Source organism: Callorhinus ursinus, unplaced genomic scaffold (genome assembly GCF_003265705.2).
Source record: "Callorhinus ursinus isolate GAN/ISIS: 27379988/994484 unplaced genomic scaffold, GSC_fseal_2.0 scaffold23, whole genome shotgun sequence".
Taxonomy (NCBI): Eukaryota; Metazoa; Chordata; class Mammalia; order Carnivora; family Otariidae; genus Callorhinus; species Callorhinus ursinus.
The window spans coordinates 4,394,665-4,413,871 of record NW_027397085.1 but is presented as its reverse complement, the minus strand read 5'-3'; the positions used below and the strand labels follow the sequence as shown (position 1 = coordinate 4,413,871).

Below are 19,207 nucleotides of genomic sequence, written 5' to 3'. Positions count from 1 at the left end.
ACTCATCAATTTTGAAGTACAACAAATTTGGATGAGTTACTTTGTTTGCTTTGTTTTTGTTCTGTTTTTGTGGGGGTGGTGAGGGTGGTGTGAGGGGGAAGGCACACAAACAGCATACTGTTGTCTTTCCTCCTCTAAGTAACTTAACAAGGTCACCCAGCTATTAAGTAGTATAAGCAATAGTGCCAGGATTCATTCCCATATTTATCAGACCTCAGAATCCACCACTCCAACACTAATCGAAACAATATAATGCTCTTTTTGACAGTCCATGGGCAGAAAGATGAGTTCCTATTTGTCTTTCACATATATGGCAGAACTCAAATGATAAAATCTAAAGGAGGTAAGCTTATGGGAACTATTTCCAAATAGTCACTTGTCTTTTTTTTTTTTTAAGTACGCTCCACATCCAGCATGGAGCCCAACGCAGGGTTTGAACTCATGATCCTGAGATCAAGACCTGAGCTGAAATAGAGTTAGTTGGATGCTTAACTGAATGAACCACCGAGTTGCCCCTCCAAATATTCAGAGTCTACCAGTGGAACTGATAGAAAGCAGAATCAACATAAAATTGAATCCAAAGAATCCATGAACTAAAAGGTAGTAGAATCTCAGGCAAGTTACTTAAATTTAATCTAAACCTCGTTTCCTCTACTATAAAACTATAAAACAGCACTTCCCTCACCTCTCAGGAGAGTAGGGAGAAAATAAACACATGAAGTACATAATGCAATGATTAGTACTTGGGTGATCCTCAGTAAGTAGGAGCTGTTATCGTCGTCGTTATCATCAATATCATCATCATGCTTTAACAATTTGGTATTAATTCTGAATTATCAATATAACAATGCATGCATAAATAGTAAAATTACTAAATTTAGGTTCCACATTCAATATTCTTTAGTGATACTGAAGAATGAATTAGGAAACATTTCCTCACTATCTCCCTTCCTGGTCTATGGGGAAAAAAACTGTTGAATATGTGTAGTGATTGCATTTGAATTTTCTCCCTTCTAAGAATTAGTTTAGTAACTCAGGCAATTTATTTTTGGAATTCATATCAATTTAAATATTCGCTGATATGTTGCTTAGTTGGCACATATCACATAATTTATATTACAATTAAATAACTTAATAACAATTAACATGATAGCTCCTTCACTATTAATCAACTATTTTTAGAAATCAGAAAGGAAAAGTCTGTACAATGTATCTGAAATCCTGCTGTTGAATCTTTTTTTTTTTTTTGAGCCTTTTTCTAAGAACTTAAATTCACCCAAAATCTGTTATCTCAGTTTAAGTCACACTGCTCTGGACCCAAAGATTATTACTATTATTATTATTTTTTAAAGATTTATTTATCTGAGAGAGGGAGGGAGTGCGCATGTGCATGGGGGGAGAGGGAGAGACAAAATTCTCAAGCAGACTTCTCACTGAACAGGGCTTGATCCCAGGACCCTGAGATCATGACCTAAGCCGAAAACAAAAGTTAGCCGCTTAACTGACTAAGCCACCCAGATGCCCCTGAGACCCAAAGATTAAACCTATCCATTGTTCAAAGATGCAAAGAAATCAATGACAGGGAAGAAATATATGCTTTATGCATCCTTCTTCACTCAAGGAGAAAATACAAAACGGGAACTTGCAGAGAATTCAGGTTTGGCTTTAATAAGCAAAACAAGCAAAATAAAATATGCTTAATTAAAACAGAAAAACCAGCTATGTAATCTATATTAGCTGATTAAGCCTTTAAGTCATAAGTTAAAAATATAAAAATTAGTTCTACTTAATAACATCTTTAATCATTTGTAAGAGGGCTGGCCCTGATTAAATACACAATACTGTCTCTTTACGTGCACATTTAGTAACTCACTGAATGCAGAATTCCTCATCCAAAAACAACAGGTATAATTTAGTAAATTTAATTGTCACTCCAAAGCCTTTTATACTTTACTGTCATAAATGAGAAAATATATCAGCCACTCTGGTAAGTAACTTTACATCTATTACCTCATGTATTCCTTATACACACTAAGAAGAGGTAAATTATCATACACCCAAAGTCGCATATGGTACATAGCAGAGGATGTAGGTTCTGAATTAAGGTCAGCCTAGATCCAAAGCATTAAGAATCTGAAATTCTAGCTCATCTCTTTTACATAAAAGAAAACTGTTTCCCATTTTTAGACTCTTTTCTGAAGTAATAAAGATAACATTCACAAAATTTTAAGATCTTATTTTAAGTAATTTCTACACCCAACATGGGGCTTGAACTCACAACCTTGAAATCAAGAGTCGCATATTCTTGTGACCGAGCCAGCCAGGTGCCCCAACATTAACAGAATTTTAAATCAGTAAAATATTAAAGCTAAAACAGAGGGGAAAAAATGGGCATCACAGCCAGTTTTCTTTATGCCAGGAAAAATTCATTATCAATAATCAAGAAATAAAAGCTAATGCATGATCAATATCAAAAAGAATATACCTGCGATACCTCAAACAAGACAGGTTTTTCTTGTTTTAGTGTGTGTATGTTGTGTGGGTACATGTTTTGCACCTGTTAAATGACCAAAACAGGTGTTTCAACTACAACTCTGTGAAACCCAAACAAACAAGTACAGACAAGCATATGAATAAGTACAAAGTTCTTTTAAGTCACACTCAGGAATGGCATCATGAATTTACACCCTTCCCTATTCCTTGTTTTATCATAATAAACTAAAATAGCTAATAATGCAGATTTGATATCACACGTTTCTTTAGTCTACATACGACTTATTCACTTTTTTTGTTAAACATTTATTCTTTTGAGAGAGGTAGAGAGAGAGAGAGAAAGAGAGAGCATGGCGGAGGGGGGCAGAGGGAAAGGGAGAAGCAGACTCCTCGCTGAGCAGGGAAGGAGCCCATACAGGGCTCCATCCCAGGACTTGAGTTGAGATCATGACCTGAGCGGAAGGCAGACGCTTAACTGACTGAGACACCCAGGTGCCCCTTATTCACACTTTAAATAACAAGAATGTGGCTTACACATTTACATAGGGAATACTTTCTAAAGGTTTATTATTAAACAGCTCCTTATTTGAAAAAATTAAATGATTTACACGTCTACACTATGAAATTACCCAAATAGCTATAGATGACTACAAAAATGAACACTGAAGCTTATAAATATTAGGGTTATACATCCAATATTATTTCAAAACCTTTTATCCAGATCATACAAAAGGCATTCACTATGAACCAAATCCTAAGTATAAAAATCAAGATTTGTTTTATTAAAAAAAGGGTATATTTTGTTTTAATTAACAATGAAGAACATTTGTTGGTGTGCCTCTCAACTTGCTAGATGGAGTGCCACCGAACTCATGAATTGTTTAATAAAGCCAATTAGATCTTCAAAAAAAAACCCAAAACATTTGTCATAACAAATTCCCTTAGAGCAACTGAAGTGTTAGAAAAAAATTATTTCAAAAATTTATATCTGGACTGCTTTTAATCTTTACCACCCAAATAATGTTCAACTTTTTTTTTTTTTATTTATTTGACAGAGACAGAGACAAAGCACAGTAGACAGAGCAGCAGGCAGAGGGAAAGGGAGAAGCAGGCTCTCTGCTGAGCAGGGAGTCCGATGTGGGGCTCGATCCCAGGACCCTGGGATCATGACCTGAGCTGAAGGCAGACGCTTAACCGACTGAGCCACCCAGGCGCCCCTAATGTTCAACTTTTTAATAACACATATTACATCTCAAAACTTTTTTAAGTTTTTTTATTTATTTGAGAGAGAGAGAGATAGCAAGAGCAGGAACACAAGCAGGGGGAGTGGGAGAGGGAGAAGCAGGCTTCCGGTTGAGCAGGGAGCCCGATGCGGGGCTCAATCCCAGGACCCTGGGATCATGACCTGAACCGAAGGCAGATGCTTAACGACTGAGCCTCCCAGGTGCCCCTACATCTCAAAACTTTTTAAAGGAGTCACTATCAATCTCTTGCCTAACCCTCCATGGACAGGTAGACATTGGAGCCCCTACCTTGTGCTGTTCGATGGCATCTATCCACTGTTGTCTGTGATCTGGATCCTGAGCACGAAGATACCAAACGCTATCATTTACACTAATATCAAATCGGCACTCATCAAAATCATGAGGCTGTGGAGAAAAAAATAGAAAATGAAAAGCAAAGCTAATTATATTCTTAGAAGTGTTATACCAAAGAGCAAAAACATGAACATATCCATTCTGGCTGGTGGGAGACTCCTGTTATTTTTTTTATTTTTCTACTCAAATAACTTTTTGAAGATGTCTCAGATAAAGAGCACAACAAGAGCTCCAAAAACTAAATTTCATTCAACTATTCCTACAAACAAGTTGATACATAAATTTATTTCAAAAACAGAGCTAACATTTTCATCAAATGCTTTGAGTTAGCTTAACTAGTGGGAACGTCACCATAAGCACAAAAAAACCCACCAAAATAAGTTTTAGGGAAGGTGTTTACTACTTTTTTCCCTGCCTCCATTATTCAAAAGTAAATTCTCATAATGAATAGTTGTATTTCATTAAATGTGAGAAACAAAATATTTTTACATTCTATCACAAAATAATGTTAACATTTCCTCAGAGTATCTCAAATTAACTTCTAACTTTTTAAATGTCTTTGATAATAACAGCCAGGAGAGCTTCCAATGAAAAGCAAAAATAAAATAAACATTACATTAGACCTACGTTAGATAGAAGAAACTGCCTGCATCAAAAAGTAAACATTTAGTGAAAATATCAATTATTTGGTTCAGTCTTTTACATTCTTCGTAAGAATATATAAAATGAATATTTTACATCCTTGATTTTTGCTCAGTAAATGAATTCAAATATGATGGGATCACATCACATATACCACCTCTTCTTCTACCAGAGAGAGTATACAGAGAGTCAATTTCTTCTCCTGTGAATAATCTTATTCTTAGAGGGCAGAAAGTCCTCTCTGGTCAAAGTAATAATAAACTTATTTGATGAATTGAATCTACATATTGCATTTCCAGGATTTATTCTTTATTCTTTCCTCCTTTTAACAGCATCAATCTTTTATCTCTTATGTTTAGCAAAAACACTGTAACTTCACAATGTTCTTTTGATTACGAAACAGTTTCTCTTTTAAGATTAAAACAACAAATCATAGTTCTGACTGGCTAAAGATGTAAGTTAAGCATTTTCTGAATCACAATGTGCTCAACATCATAGTTCGGATTATGGTGGGAGGTAGAATATAATAGAAAGAAGAAAAAGGAAAAAACAAGACTGCATACCCTGCTTCAGTAATTATGAATAAAGAAACACATAATAGACAACATTTAAATGCTCATCAATAATGACTATAAATTTAATGAAATGCCAAATATTCAAGCCTTAAGAATGGAATCCAGCTACTGAAAGAGGTTCCTTGGAGGGAGCAAAGAACAACCAAGTAAATAATTTTAACTGATCAGTCTACTGTTCTAAATAGCCCAGAAGTTTTTAAACTTTCACTTCATAATCATTCTCATTATATTTCTAGCTACCATTCCTGAAAATGTTTTACAGTTTGTATTGTTTAGTAAACTCATTAAAGCTTTAGAAAGTAAAATACATATTAGTTCAAAATTTACTAGTTTTTCTAGCAAACACTTTTTCCTCCTTGACATCTCAAAACCTCCTCACCATCTTCCAGTGAGTACAGTGCCACATTTAAAATATTCCTGAAAACAGAAACCTACCACTAGGCTTCCTCTGGATATGTGTGACTTAATAAAATCTAAAATCAGTATGTAAAATTTGCCAAATTTCTAAATCTACCAAATATACCAATTATGATTTCTTCTCGTTTCAAAGTTTAGAAATGTGGAAAATTCAAGCTTTTGATAGACAGAGTTGCATAGAGATAGAATAAAATGACAGTCTAGAAAGCTGGAATTAAGAATTTGAAAACTTCAATTGAATGTCACCCATTACTATGAGATGCAGTATCTCCACACCTATATACAGAGATGGTGGTTGACAGAAAATGTACCAAAAAAAAGGTAGCGAGTTCTACCATCAACAATCTGACAGGTTGGTGGCATAAAAGAGGGATGCACCAATTGTCAGGGGATACAGAGTTTGTAAACACAGAAGCCTTGAGTTCCCAAAATGTGTAAAAGCGAGGCAAGCTAAGTCTACAGGGCAAAGAAAATGACAGACTTCTTAACAGGACGTGTTTCAGAGAATATTGAAGTCTAGACAACCAAGCTCACAATATGTGTCAGTGCACACACAACACCTCCCAACATATAACAGATAATTGCTTGATTCAAACACAAATGCAATGAACACAAGTCAGATTACTTTACTCTCCCAAAAACCAAGTTGTGTACCCACTGAGAATGCATGCTATAGAAGAAAGCCAACAACAGAAAGGAAAATATCAAGGAAAATGTAGGTGGGCCTCATACTTTACCCTGTCAAAATTCACTGTTAGGGACAAAAAAATTTATCAAAAGGTGAAATGGCACTTATATCTACTGTCTTGGTTTGTCTTAGTTCTTTGGGCTTCTGTAACAAAAATACAACTAGGTAGCTTAAACAGAAATTTCTCACAGTTCTGGAGGCTACAAGTCCAGATCTTATTGTCAGCATGGTAGGGTGTTTGTGAGGGCCCTCTTTCTGATTTGCAGATGGCTGCTTTCTAGCTGTGTCCTCATATAAAAGAGAGAGCTCTCTGGTCTCCTCATCCCCTCAGAAGGGTGCCAATTTCATCATGTGGGCTTCACTCTCATGATCTTACCTAAACCCAATTACCTCCTAAAGGTCTCACCTCTGAATACTACCACAATGAGAAATTAAAGCCTAACATAAATTTTGGGAGGACACATTCAGTCCAAAGCTTCCACTATCAATCAAAATAACCTTACAGGAACAAGATGCATAAATCCACAGAGAAAAATAAACAAAAATTTCTGACAATATTTATTATTGTATTTATTTATTAGAGAGAGAGAGCACGCGTAGAAGTGGAAAGAGGGGCAGAGAGAGGGGGAGACGGACAAGCAGACTCCCGACGAGCAGGGAGCCTGATGCTGGGCTCCATCCCAGTACCATGAGATCATAACCTGAGTCAAAGTCAGACGCTTAACCAACTGAGCTACCCAGGCGCCTCTTGACAAGATTTAAAAGTGGAATGTGGTAACTGAGTTAGCAGGCTTGAGAAAGCTAAAAATTAAACAACTACAAGAAAAAGAAATCAAGCCAATTTGTATGCAATGATGGAAAAGCAAGGGAACTGGAGGCATCAGGTAGCCATAAAGGTAAAGGTAAGGGTGTAGCTGAAAACAAAATTGATCAAGAGTCATTAAAAGATGCAACTAAATCCCTGTAATCCCAAGCATTGGTGACTACTCACCTACCGCTCTACCAGTGTGCAATATTAGAGGCCCCACTCTTACCTCTCAGAGAGATGATATCAGACAGGTTTAAGAAGTAAGGACAGTCCTACAGAGTAGTGGGTGTGGGGAAAGGAAAAAAAAAAAAAGCAGATACGGAAGTACTCATATTAAGGAAGTATTCATATTCATTTCTTCCCCCTATTTGACTCCCAGAGAGCTAGCAGCCACACTTGTTCCTTCTCTCCCATTCTGCCTGCACGAAGACTCTTCTATGAGAAAATTAAGTAGTCCAAGAAAAAAGTGTATAGTAATGATATTTAAGGGTTTTACACCCAGGCACTTAATCAGTATGATAGTTCTAAACCATGAAGATAAATAAAAATTTACCTTTCAAATCTGGTAGATATGTGTAACCAAAATGAGAGAGTAACCAAGAGAATTAAGAAGCATCTGAGATCCAGGAAAAGAAGCAGAAAGGGACTTCCCAGGAAGACAACAAGGAAAATGCCAGAACCAGAGTTATGGAGAAGACGCAAAAGCCAACACTAGAAAAGCATGACAGGGTGCTTTAGAAGAAATTTCTGTGGTGGAGGCAAGAGTAGAATGAAAAGACTATCTAAAAGGTTAAATTCAGCGGAAAGAATGTAAGAAGACTTAGAAATTCAAAGAAAGTCAACCAAATTTTTAATGAACTTTTATCATTAATATATAGTAAACTTTATCCATTTTAATCACTGCCACAATCAAGATGGAAAGGTTTTCATTTACATGAGCCCTTGTGAAGATTCCTCATCCTCTCTATGTAAAATCCCTCCCTCTGACAATATACCTTCCAGAAACCAGGGATCTGCTTTCATCTGCTATTTTATTAGTTTGCGTTTTTAAATAAATTTATGTAAATGAAATCAGTTTGTACTCTTGTCCTTCAGTGGTTTTACTCAGTCTATTTTGATATTATATATATATATCCATTTTGTTATATCTTACCAGTAATTGATTTTTATTGCTCAGTAGAATTATAATGAATATAGCATATTTTGCTTATTCACCTGTTGATGAAAAATTTTTTTCCACTTTTTTGTTATTTTGAAAACATTTGTTGTGAAGATTCATATCTTTGTATGAATATGTACTTTCACTTCTGACCCAGGAGTAGGATGCCTAACTCATAAAGTAGTATACATTTAAGGAACTGCCAAAAATAGTTGTAAATTCTCACCAGCAGTCTATCAAAATCCAGTTACTCCACATCCTTGTTTGGGCTTACTTTTGGACTCTATTCTGTTCCATCTGATTTAAATGTCTATTCTTGGGGCACCTGGTTGGCTCAGTCAGGAGAGCATGCAACTCTTGTGATCTGGAGTCAGACGCGCTACTGTTGCGCCATGAGGTCCCTTAGCATGCAACTCTTGATCTGCGGGTTGTAAGTTCAAGTCCCACGTTGGGTGTAGAGATTACTTAAAAATAAAAGCTTTTTTTTTAAAGATTTTATTTATTTATTTATTTATTTGAGAGAGAGAGAGAACGAGAGATAGAAAGCACGAGAGGGAAGAGGGTCAGAGGGAGAAGCAGACTCCCTGCTGAGCAGGAAGCCCGATGTGGGACTCGATCCCGGGACTCCAGGATCATGACCTGAGCCGAAGGCAGTCGCTTAACCAACTGAGCCACCCAGGCGCCCCAAAAATAAAAGCTTTTTAAAAAAATGTGTATTCTTACTCCAAAAATGCTAAATTATTGCTGACTAATAGTCCTGAAATCATGTAGTGTTAAATCCTCAAACTTTACTCCCCTTTAAAAAACTGCTTTGGCTAATCTAGGTAGTTTGCATTTACATATATATTTCCAGACACATTTAGTACCGGGCTGTAGTAATTCGATAGGTTTTCTACAGTGTATTATGGGACGGTGTGATCTCTTAACAATATTGACCCTTCCAATCCATGGACATTTCTCCAGTTTTTCATGTCTTCTTTATCTCTGCAATCTCATTTAGCCTTATTGTACAGGTACAATGCACGATGATAGACTGATTCCTGAGTATTGTGTTTTTTATGTTACTGTACATGGAATTGTTTTTAAAATTTCACTGTTTATAGTATATAATACATCTCATAATTGTTTATTAACCTTATGTTCCATGACTGTGCAAAATTCACTTATTACTTCTACCAGCTGTTTAAATAATACACCTAAGGAATCTATAAAACATTGATGCCATCTGCAAATAGTTTTCCTTCTGCCTTTCTGATCTTTATGCCTTCTTATATTTTCCTTGCCATATTGAAATGACTAGGATGTTCAAAACAAGGTTAACGTTTAAGTGGTAAAGGCAGACATCCTTGCCCTGACATTAATCTTAGGCGATAAGCATAAAATATTTCACTATTAAGTATGATGTTAAATTAAGTGTTTTTGTAGATGCCCTCCATTAGGCTGATTTTCCTTTCTACTTCTAGTTCCCTAAGAATTTTTTTTTTCAATTTAAATGTTCAATTTTGTCAAAAGATTCTTTTTTTTGCTCTGCATCTACTGAAATTTGTTATGAATTTTTGTCTTTAGTTTGTTAAAATGGCAAATTACAATGACTGATTTACAACATTAAATTAACCTTGAATTCCTGAGATAAAGTCCGTTTGGTCATGACATATGATCTCCCCTCCTTTCTTTTTGTCCCAAGGGGATGTACCATTCCTGGAGATACTACAATACAAGGTTGACGCATGAAGTGGAGATGGAGCAAGCTCCTATTCCACCTCTCTGTTCCCAAAATCCATTTACTATATTGTCCTTGGATAGAGTATATATCAGATATTAAAATGGCAAGAATAGATACTACACATTATCATAGCCAAAAACCTGAGAAGTGATACATAAACCTTTTTACATACTATTGATCTGCTAATATTTTGTAAAGGAATATGGTATTTATGTCCACCACAGAGCTGTAATTAATTTTCTTGTGATGTCTTTATTAGGTTTAGGTTTCACAGTTATGCTGGCAACATAACAAGCGTTGGAAAGACTTTGCATGATATTGGGACTATTTCTCTGAATGTATTAAAGAACACACCAGTGAAGTCATGCGGGCACGTTTTCTTGGTGGAGGAGTTGTTAGCAACTTCAGTTTTGTTAGACCTTGGCTTATGCAGATTTTCTGTATCTTAAAAGTATTAAAAGGGAAAAAATAATCCTATAATTACCGATATACATTCACTTTTTCTGATACTCTTCATTAGTTCCTAAAGATCTGTTTGCCTCTGGGGGTTATTTCCCTTCAGCCTGCAAAAGTTCTCTTAGCATTTCTTAATGACATACTGGTCTGCCCACAAGTTGTCTTAGTTTTCCTTTATTTAAACGTATCTTTATTTAACTTCATTTTTGAAGAATATCTTCACTGAATACAGAATTCTGTAAGGATAATGTTTTTTTATTTCATTCCATTATAAGATGTCTTCTGGCCTCCATGATCTTACCAACCAGTGTACGGTCCTTTGAATCCCCCCACTTATGTGCCATTTTCTCTAGCTATGTTCAAGATTTTTTATCTTTGGTTTTCAGCAGTTTGACTATATGTTAAGTTTCTATTTGTCTTGTTTGTTGAGCTTCTTGAATCTGTAAATTTATATTTTTCACCAGATTTTGAAAGTTTTACTATAATTTCTTCAAATATTTTTTCACTTCCTTTTCTTTCAAGACTCCTAAAAACCCATTTAATTCTGCTCATTTAAAACAAAAACAAAAAAACCCCCAAATTGGATTAAGAATGACTTTTTGATCTATATTCAAAATCCTGATGATTTTCTCTGTCATCTTTATCTACTGTAAGTCCCAGAGAATGAATGGTTTTTATTTCGGGTATCGCTCTTTGCATTTCTAAAATTCCCATTGGTTCTTTTTGTATATTTTCTTTTTCTTTGCTGAAATGGCCTATCTTCTCATTCATTACAAGACTATTTTCTTTTACCTCACATAATTATAAAACCTTATTTAAAATCCTTGTCAGATTATTCTAACATCTTGTTCATCTTGAATTTGGCATTTATGTCTTTTCCCTTGAGAATGTGTTATTTCCTGGCTCTTTGTATGCTGAGTAATTCTGAGTTGACCCTGAATATTGTGAATGTTAGGTTGTGAACTCTGGATTCTGTTATATTGTTCTGAAAAATACTGTTTTTGTTTCAGCAGGCAATTAACATGCTCAGACCCAAATTGCTAATTCTGTCATGTGTTTAATGGGCAGCAGTTAGGATCTCAGTTCAGAGTACTTTCACTCTGGCTTGCAACACACACAAATGAGGGGTCAGGTACAAACTTGGGCAGAGTTTTATATTCAGAATTTGGGGTTCCCTTTCTCTAGCTCCTTTTTTCTGGATTATCTACTCACTAACTGCATTCCTTCTACTGGTACCTACAGCTAAAAAAAAAAAAAAAAATGGCAGGTGTTCTTTAAAGGAGTTATAGCTCCCCCACATCTCTGATCTCTGCCAAGGTGGCAAGTTATTCCGATCACTTTTCAGACTACTTTTCATCTGCCTCACATCCAGAGATTTGGGTAGAGTTTTTACACAATTTTGAATTCCCCTTTTCTGGCTTCTCCTTTGTGGATTCCCTCCTCGTTTTCCATCAGCCCTGGTTGTACCAGAACCTTTCTCAGGTTCTGCTGGTCAAAAAGATGCCTGTCTGGTTTTTCTGTTAAAGTTTTAGCCACCCAGTACCACCACAATGGAGACTTCATCCTTATTCTACTCATTGCCAAATATCCTGTCCAGAGCTCATGGAAGTCAAAGACTTAAAATGACCTAAGCCAAACATCTTTTTTTTTTTTTTTTACAAATAAACACAAAATATTAAAACTTCCTTGTTCAACCAATTCAATGACTTTATCAAGGAATTAAATAAACCCTATCAGATTTGAATAAAATACATCAAACAGGTGCTCTAAATTACAAGAAGAGAAGCTGATTCTTGCTCACTGGGGTTGATTTTGAAGGTATCAGGCAGTTCATATTGCTAAGAAATATAAATAAACAAGATCAAAAAAGGGAAAGGAGCCAGGGGAGACTAAGTAAGAGAACTCTGAGACTACACCACAAGTGTCATCGGTGTGGATAAGGGCCTCTTCCTCTTCTGGACCTTGGAAGCCACTACTGGCACTGCTGCTACTAGAAACTGGATGCTGCAGTTGCCAATATTGTCTTGAGAAAAATTCCCTGTCTGCTTTTCTTTATGATCCTGCTTCACAATCAAGGTAGGGCTGGGGGAGACAAGGGGCAGTAGATGTGGGGAGGGTAGCATAACAGCAGCCTGATAATCTAGGCCTAATTCATATGCCCATATACTAATTAAGGGGAGTTGATGGGCTGGAGGGATGCTGGGGTTGAGAGGAGAAAATGAGAATCTGGCTTTTGCAGATTGATTTGGAAGACCTTCTACTCAGACCCACAGTAGGGAATTCTTTAAAAGCTCATTTGATAATGAGCATGCCACTTATTTATCATATTGTCTCCCTTAAATCCACCCTTTTATATTGCTTTATGCTATCGCGACTGGGATGCTACAAACTACATTTTCCTCCACTAGTCTCCTTTGTTAGGTTCTGCCAATAGGGACAACATGCTAGAAGGAGACGAAGTCAGGAGGAAGGTAGAAAAAAAACCTTGTGGTTTTGATAGCATACTGTTTCCATCAACATCTGCCCAGCAAAGGTCCTTTGTCCCGGCAGGGGCAACTAGTTCGAGTCTCCAGCCTCTTTTAGAACTCTGTGAACCAGACTCACCTAGCCACCTCAGATGTATGAGCATCAACTGTGCAAGGGCCACTTATTAGATATTTGAAGTAGAGCGCTACAACGTCCCCCTTCAAACTACTGAGATATTAGTGCCAACTATGCTGGGTATACTTTTCCTTCTAGATGTCTGAGACTCAGCTGCAGAGTGCATTTCCTTCTGAGATAGCAGATAAACAGTGAGCCCCTCTCCAGATGTCTGAGCCTCAGCTTCGGAAAGTACTCCCTAATCAGGCAGTCCTTTCAACTCAGGTTTAAGCCTTAGTCCCAAAAGGCTCCTGTGATACTGGTACCAGCACCAGTGGGCAACCCATTCTCTTCAGAGATCCAACTCCCAACTCTACAGGGCTCTCTCTCCAACTTACAGGTTCTGATAACCCCAACTTCATCCCTTCACTCCTCTGGCCCTAGGATTTGTAAAAGCTGGTCTCTGCAGTTACTACCTACGCACTACCCACAATGTTTTTCTTTTGTTCTTTGAGTTCTGAACACTTACTGCTGAAATGCCTGCAGTGGTTTCTGGTTCCCTGAGTGGACCTCTGGATGATGCAATAAGCAGTCCAAAAATAGCAAATGTTCATTTCATAATAGAGTATTAGATACCATTCAAAAACAGTATTTCCAAAGGTTGGAAATTTGACATCTTAATATGTGGGAAGAAAATAAAGAGGTTACAAAAGCACATGTACAATGCGATCCTAATCATGCCTGTTGCCTTAAGAGCACTTTAAAGTATCTATACAACCATTTGTGATTAAAGACTGTGTACAACAGAGGCCCTGTTTGGCACACCAGTATAATTCGGGTCCTAGGACAGTGACCTACACTGAAAAAACATTTATTTATCGAATGTGGAGACTGAAATTCAGAAAACTACCGTCCGCATAAAAACATGCGCACCAATGTTCATAACAGCTTTATTTGTAACAGACCCCAAAAGGGGGCAACCTAGATGTTCTTCAACCGGTGAATGGTACATAAACTGTTATACATACACTACTCAGCAATAAAAAGGAACAAATTATCAATATACTCAATAGCCTAGGGGATCTTAAGGAAATCACGCTGAGGAAAAAAGCCAATCTCAAAAGGTAACACTGTATGATTCCATTTATGTAAAATTTTCAAAATGAGTAAGTTATAGAAATGATGGAAAGATTACTGGTTGCACGGGTTAGGGATGAGAGAGTAGGCTGGAGGGAGAGAAGAGAGAGAGCAGTGACTACAAAGGGGTAGAATGCGGGTTCTTTCTGCTGGTGGAACAGTTTTGTAATTTATTGTATTGGTGGTGACAAGTTATAAAATTGCACAGAATTACACACACACACCTGTATGCATGCACATGTGCACACACACAAATGAGTACACGTGAAACTGCTAAAATGTGAATAAGGTCTGTGGGTTGTACCAATATCAACTTCCGGGTTTTGAACTGTATACTACAGCTACGTAAGATTTTACCATGCACAGAAACTGGATGAAGGATAAATAAAACCCCTGTGCTCTATTTTTGCAAATTTCTGTGAAAGCACAGTTATTTCAAAATTAAAAGTTTTTTTTAATAAAAAGATATTCAACAAAACGTTCAAAGTGGACTATATGAGATTATCATCACTTGTGCAGGCTGATGACAGAGGCATTAAAGGAGGCTGACTGGCTATATTCCGAATCTAACATACATGGTGTGATCTTGGGAAAGTCCCCCCAGTCTAGGGAATGAAAACATTACTATATAAATGTAGAAACTAGATCCTGTCAGCACCCTAAGACATTGACACATGTATCAGTGAACATATCATATAATTTACAGGGAGGAATAAAATGCTCTGGGAAGCAGACATTTCAGTTTTCTGGTAAATGCATTCCTTATAAGAATTCCACCCGGAAATATGATAACGATAATCTGAAAGTTTCAGCACAGAATCAAAATAAGGACAATTAGTTGGAAGATTTTTAGTGGCAAGTAGCATACCAAACTTAATCCAGCGTTTTTTCCAATTTTCCTTTTAAGTCATAGAACCCTTGTTCTCCTCCACACCCTCCAAGTCTTAACGATAACATTTATATATTAAAAATAAAAAGCTGATAGGCTAGGGGTTGGAGGGAAAGAAGAGCAGAGACATCTGTGCCTCTGATGTGATAGCCTGAGAAGGACGTCACATCATTTTAGTGTATTCTGCCAAGGATGCATAACCCAAATCAAATCACAAAGAAACATCAAACCCCAAATAAAAAACATTCTAGAAAATAACTGGCCTTTAGTTTTCAAAAATAGCAATGTTACACTAGACAAAGAAAGGTTAAGGAACTAATTGTTCTAGATTAAAAGAAACTAAAGAGACATGACAACTAAATACAATACATGCTCTAGACTAAACTTTGTACTGAAGGGGAAAAATATACTATACAGGACACTGCTGGAACAATGGATGAAACTGGAATACAGACTATAAGTTAGAAAAAGGATTACTATATGAAATTTCCTGAATTTGCCAGCTATAGTATGGTTAAAACCTACTAAGAGAGTATCTTTGTTCTTGGAAATTATACACTGAAGTACTAAGATAAATCAAGTATGATATATGGAACCTACTCTCAAATGACACAGGGAAAAATATAAGGCATGTGTGCGTGTGTATCTAGAGAATGATAAAAGAAATGTTAAAATATTGCTGAATCTAGGTGTCAAAGAAGTTATCACATTACTCTTGCAACTCTTTGTATATAATTATTCCAAAATAAAAAGTTAAAAATGATTTATAAAAAGAGCTGTCTCTTTCCTTACAAGAGTCCCCTGAAAGCGAGCTGCTTAATCTCTCTTTATATCCCACTATCAAAGGGAGACAATGTCATCAAACAGTTGACAAAATCACTAATATTAAAATCAAAGATTAAACACACAGGAGAAAAAAAAGGAATTCTGAAGAAACAGTCAATGACTTGAGGATCAAAAGATAAACTTACACAGACACATACCATGTGACACACGTACATTCATGTGCACACAAATGTACACAATTTATAATTTCAACCAGGCCTCTTCCTCCAACCTCCAAACTTTTACCTAATTGCCTCTTCTATATCTTCTCCCGAATGCTTAAGAGGAATCTCAACACATCCAAACATGGCCATCTGATTTGCTTCACCAAACTTCTCTTGTAGGCTTCTATATTTCTGTAAATGGTAACTACCAATTGCTTAGACCTGAATCATCTGACCCTTCATTTTTCTCACATGATATGAGGCATCCATCAGCAAATCTGCAAACCTTGTCAGCTATACATTCCAAATAAATCTGGAATCCAATCATTTCTCATAATCTCCACCAATACTACTCTGATCCAAACCACTGCTATCTCTCCTCTGGATTATTTGCATAGCCACCTAGGGCTGCCTAATTCTGGCTTCCTGCTTCCATCCTTGCCTTCTACAATCTATTCTTAACAAAGCAGCCAAAAGTGATCCTGTTACTAGGATTAAATCACTCTACTGCTCAAGCTTCCAATAATTTCCCTTCTCACTCAGCACAAAAAGTCAAAGTCCTTACAATGATCCACAAGGCTCTAGACAACCAGGAGCACCACCTCTGTGACTACTTTTCCTACTGCTTTCCCCTTGCCTATAAACCATACAGGCCTCCAGCCAGACAGACCTCCTTATAGTTCAACTAGCCCTGGAGGAACTTAACAACTGCTACTCCTTACCAGGGCTCCATTCACATTAATTTTTCTCTTTGAGATTTCTACTCAAATACCTCATTTTGCCCATTATAGAACTCCCCGCCATACACACAAATTTTAGGCTGTCGTCTTACAAATGGTATCAACTAGAATTGGCAATGTGACATACAAAATAACAGTGCATCTTAAAGTTGATGGTCAGACTCATTAAAATACAAGTAATACTTCGCCAGAGAAACCTTCCAAGACTCACCCTACAATAAAAGATGCTAAAATAACAAGAGCCACTTAATAAAAATGTTACCTACTTTAAGAGAGCAGAACCTAAGATTCCCAGACAAGGTTAGTTTGCATAATCTCACTGTCCTCAGTTGCATAACATCTTTCCTAAGATTTTGTTTTCCTTTTCTGTTTGTAAACCTAACACACAAATATTGAGGGAAATGTATAGGAAAGCAAATTATAAGTATTCAGTATTCATTTCAATTTTTTTCATTTAACATATTGCCTTGATGTATCCTCTGGGTATTTTGTCTCCTATTTTTACCTCAATTTTGGGAATTTCTGAATAAACAAAAGTCTGCTTTTAATATTTACCCTGAAGTAAAGGCTGGACCATGATGCAGGCAGCCCTGAATGTATTTTCAACATGCTCTGACATCTAAACCTGTGCTGTCCAATATAGTAGTCATTAGCCATGTGTGGCTAGTTTGAACTAAGATGAGCTATAAGTGTAGAATACACACTGGATTTTGAAGACTTGGCAGAAAACAAAGAATGTAAAATATCTTAGTAGTAATTTTTTTTTTTTTTTTAAGTAGGCTCCATGCCCAGGGGCACAACATGAGGCTTGAACTCACAACCCTGAAATCAAAACCTGAACTGAGATCAAGAGTCAGATGCTTGAGGCGCCTGGGTGGCTCAGTCGTTAAGCGTCTGCCTTTGGCTCAGGTCATGATCCCAGGATCCTGGGATTGAGCCCAACATTGGGCTCCCTGTTCTGCAGGAAGCCTGCTTCTCCCTCTCCCACTCCCCCACTTGTGTTCCCTCTCTTGCTGTGTATCTGTCAAATAAATAAATAAAATCTTTAAAAAAACCAGATGCTTAACTGAGCCACCCAGGCGCCCCAATAATAATTTCTTATGACTATATATTAGGATGACAATATTTTGGATATATTAAGTTAAATAAAATATAATAAATTAATCTCATTTATTTCTCCTTTTTTGATGTGGCTACTAGAAAATTTTCAATTACATATGTGACTTGTATTTGTGACTCACATACTTCCATTGGACAACCATGATTTAAAACTTTCATTCATTTATTTATCTATGTAACCAGCCAATCAATGAAATATTTATGAACATCTATGATTTACCAAGTACCATTTGAGGCACTGAGGATACAATGGTAAGAATGAACAGGTCCTTAACTTTGTGGAGCTCACATTAACCAAATCATCACACAAGAAATGTAAAACTTCAACTGGTAACAATCCATAAACAAGAAAGGTGCATCATGTTAAGAAAGCCTATAATAAAGGAAGTAATCTAGTCAGGTAGGCCAGGGACGGTTTCCAAGGAAGTAATACCTGAGCCAAGAGAAGGATGAAATGGAATGAACAGAGGAAGAAAGAAAGAACATTCCAAAGAGCAAGAAAAGCACATATAAAGATCCATGGCAGGAAAGAGCAAGCCTAGATAAAACCCTGAAAGTATAGCATGACTGAAATGACACTAGGAGAGGAGGAAGTCTGGCAAGAAATGAAGTTTAAGAAGACGGCAGATCATGCAAAACCTTATAACCCAAGAGAGCCTGAAGCCCAGCAGAGAAAGGATAGTATAATGCATTTTCTTTTTTTCACTGAGCCTGAAATACTTCATTTCACTTGAGAAATTTAGATATTAATTCTTTCATCTTAAATTACTTGAAGACATCAATTAATAGACACAAGGAGATTATTAGGATGACTAAAGGAGGTAACATATGAAATACCTAACAATGCTTAGCACATAACAGTTGCTTAGTCCATGTTTCTTAAGAATCTTATAGTTAAGACAAAAAGATGAGGAATGGTTTGTTGAAAAGTTGTGGCTTGGTTTGGACCCAGAGAAAAGACAGGGTTTTGATAGTGGAGGAGGGAAAAGACATTCTGGATAATGGAAAATTCAATGAACATTGTTAGCAGAGAATGTCAAGGTGCCAGTTAGACCAGCAGTCAGGTTGATTTGGAGGATGTTCATCTGTTCGACTCATAACTACTCCGTTTCTGAGACAATCACTTGACTTAACAATTTACCAAAGTCTGAACCTTTAATATCCATTGTCCATTCGACCGCTAGCACCAACACA

General features: G+C 36.7%; 1 protein-coding gene and 1 non-coding gene across 3 annotated transcripts in view; both read right to left on the bottom strand.

The window, feature by feature from the left end:
* CERT1 (ceramide transporter 1) overlaps positions 1–19,207 on the bottom strand; it is a 113,471-nt gene that overhangs the window by 77,101 nt on the left and 17,163 nt on the right. For both annotated transcript variants that reach the window (XM_025892654.1, XM_025892653.2), the window contains exon 3: positions 4,026–4,142. In XM_025892654.1, the coding sequence (XP_025748439.1) occupies positions 4,026–4,142 (117 nt within the window). The remainder of the gene's footprint in view (positions 1–4,025; positions 4,143–19,207) is intronic.
* On the bottom strand, positions 10,063–10,255 carry LOC112839728 (U2 spliceosomal RNA). Its single transcript, XR_003212280.1, has one exon. It is a non-coding gene; the product is annotated as a U2 spliceosomal RNA (small nuclear RNA).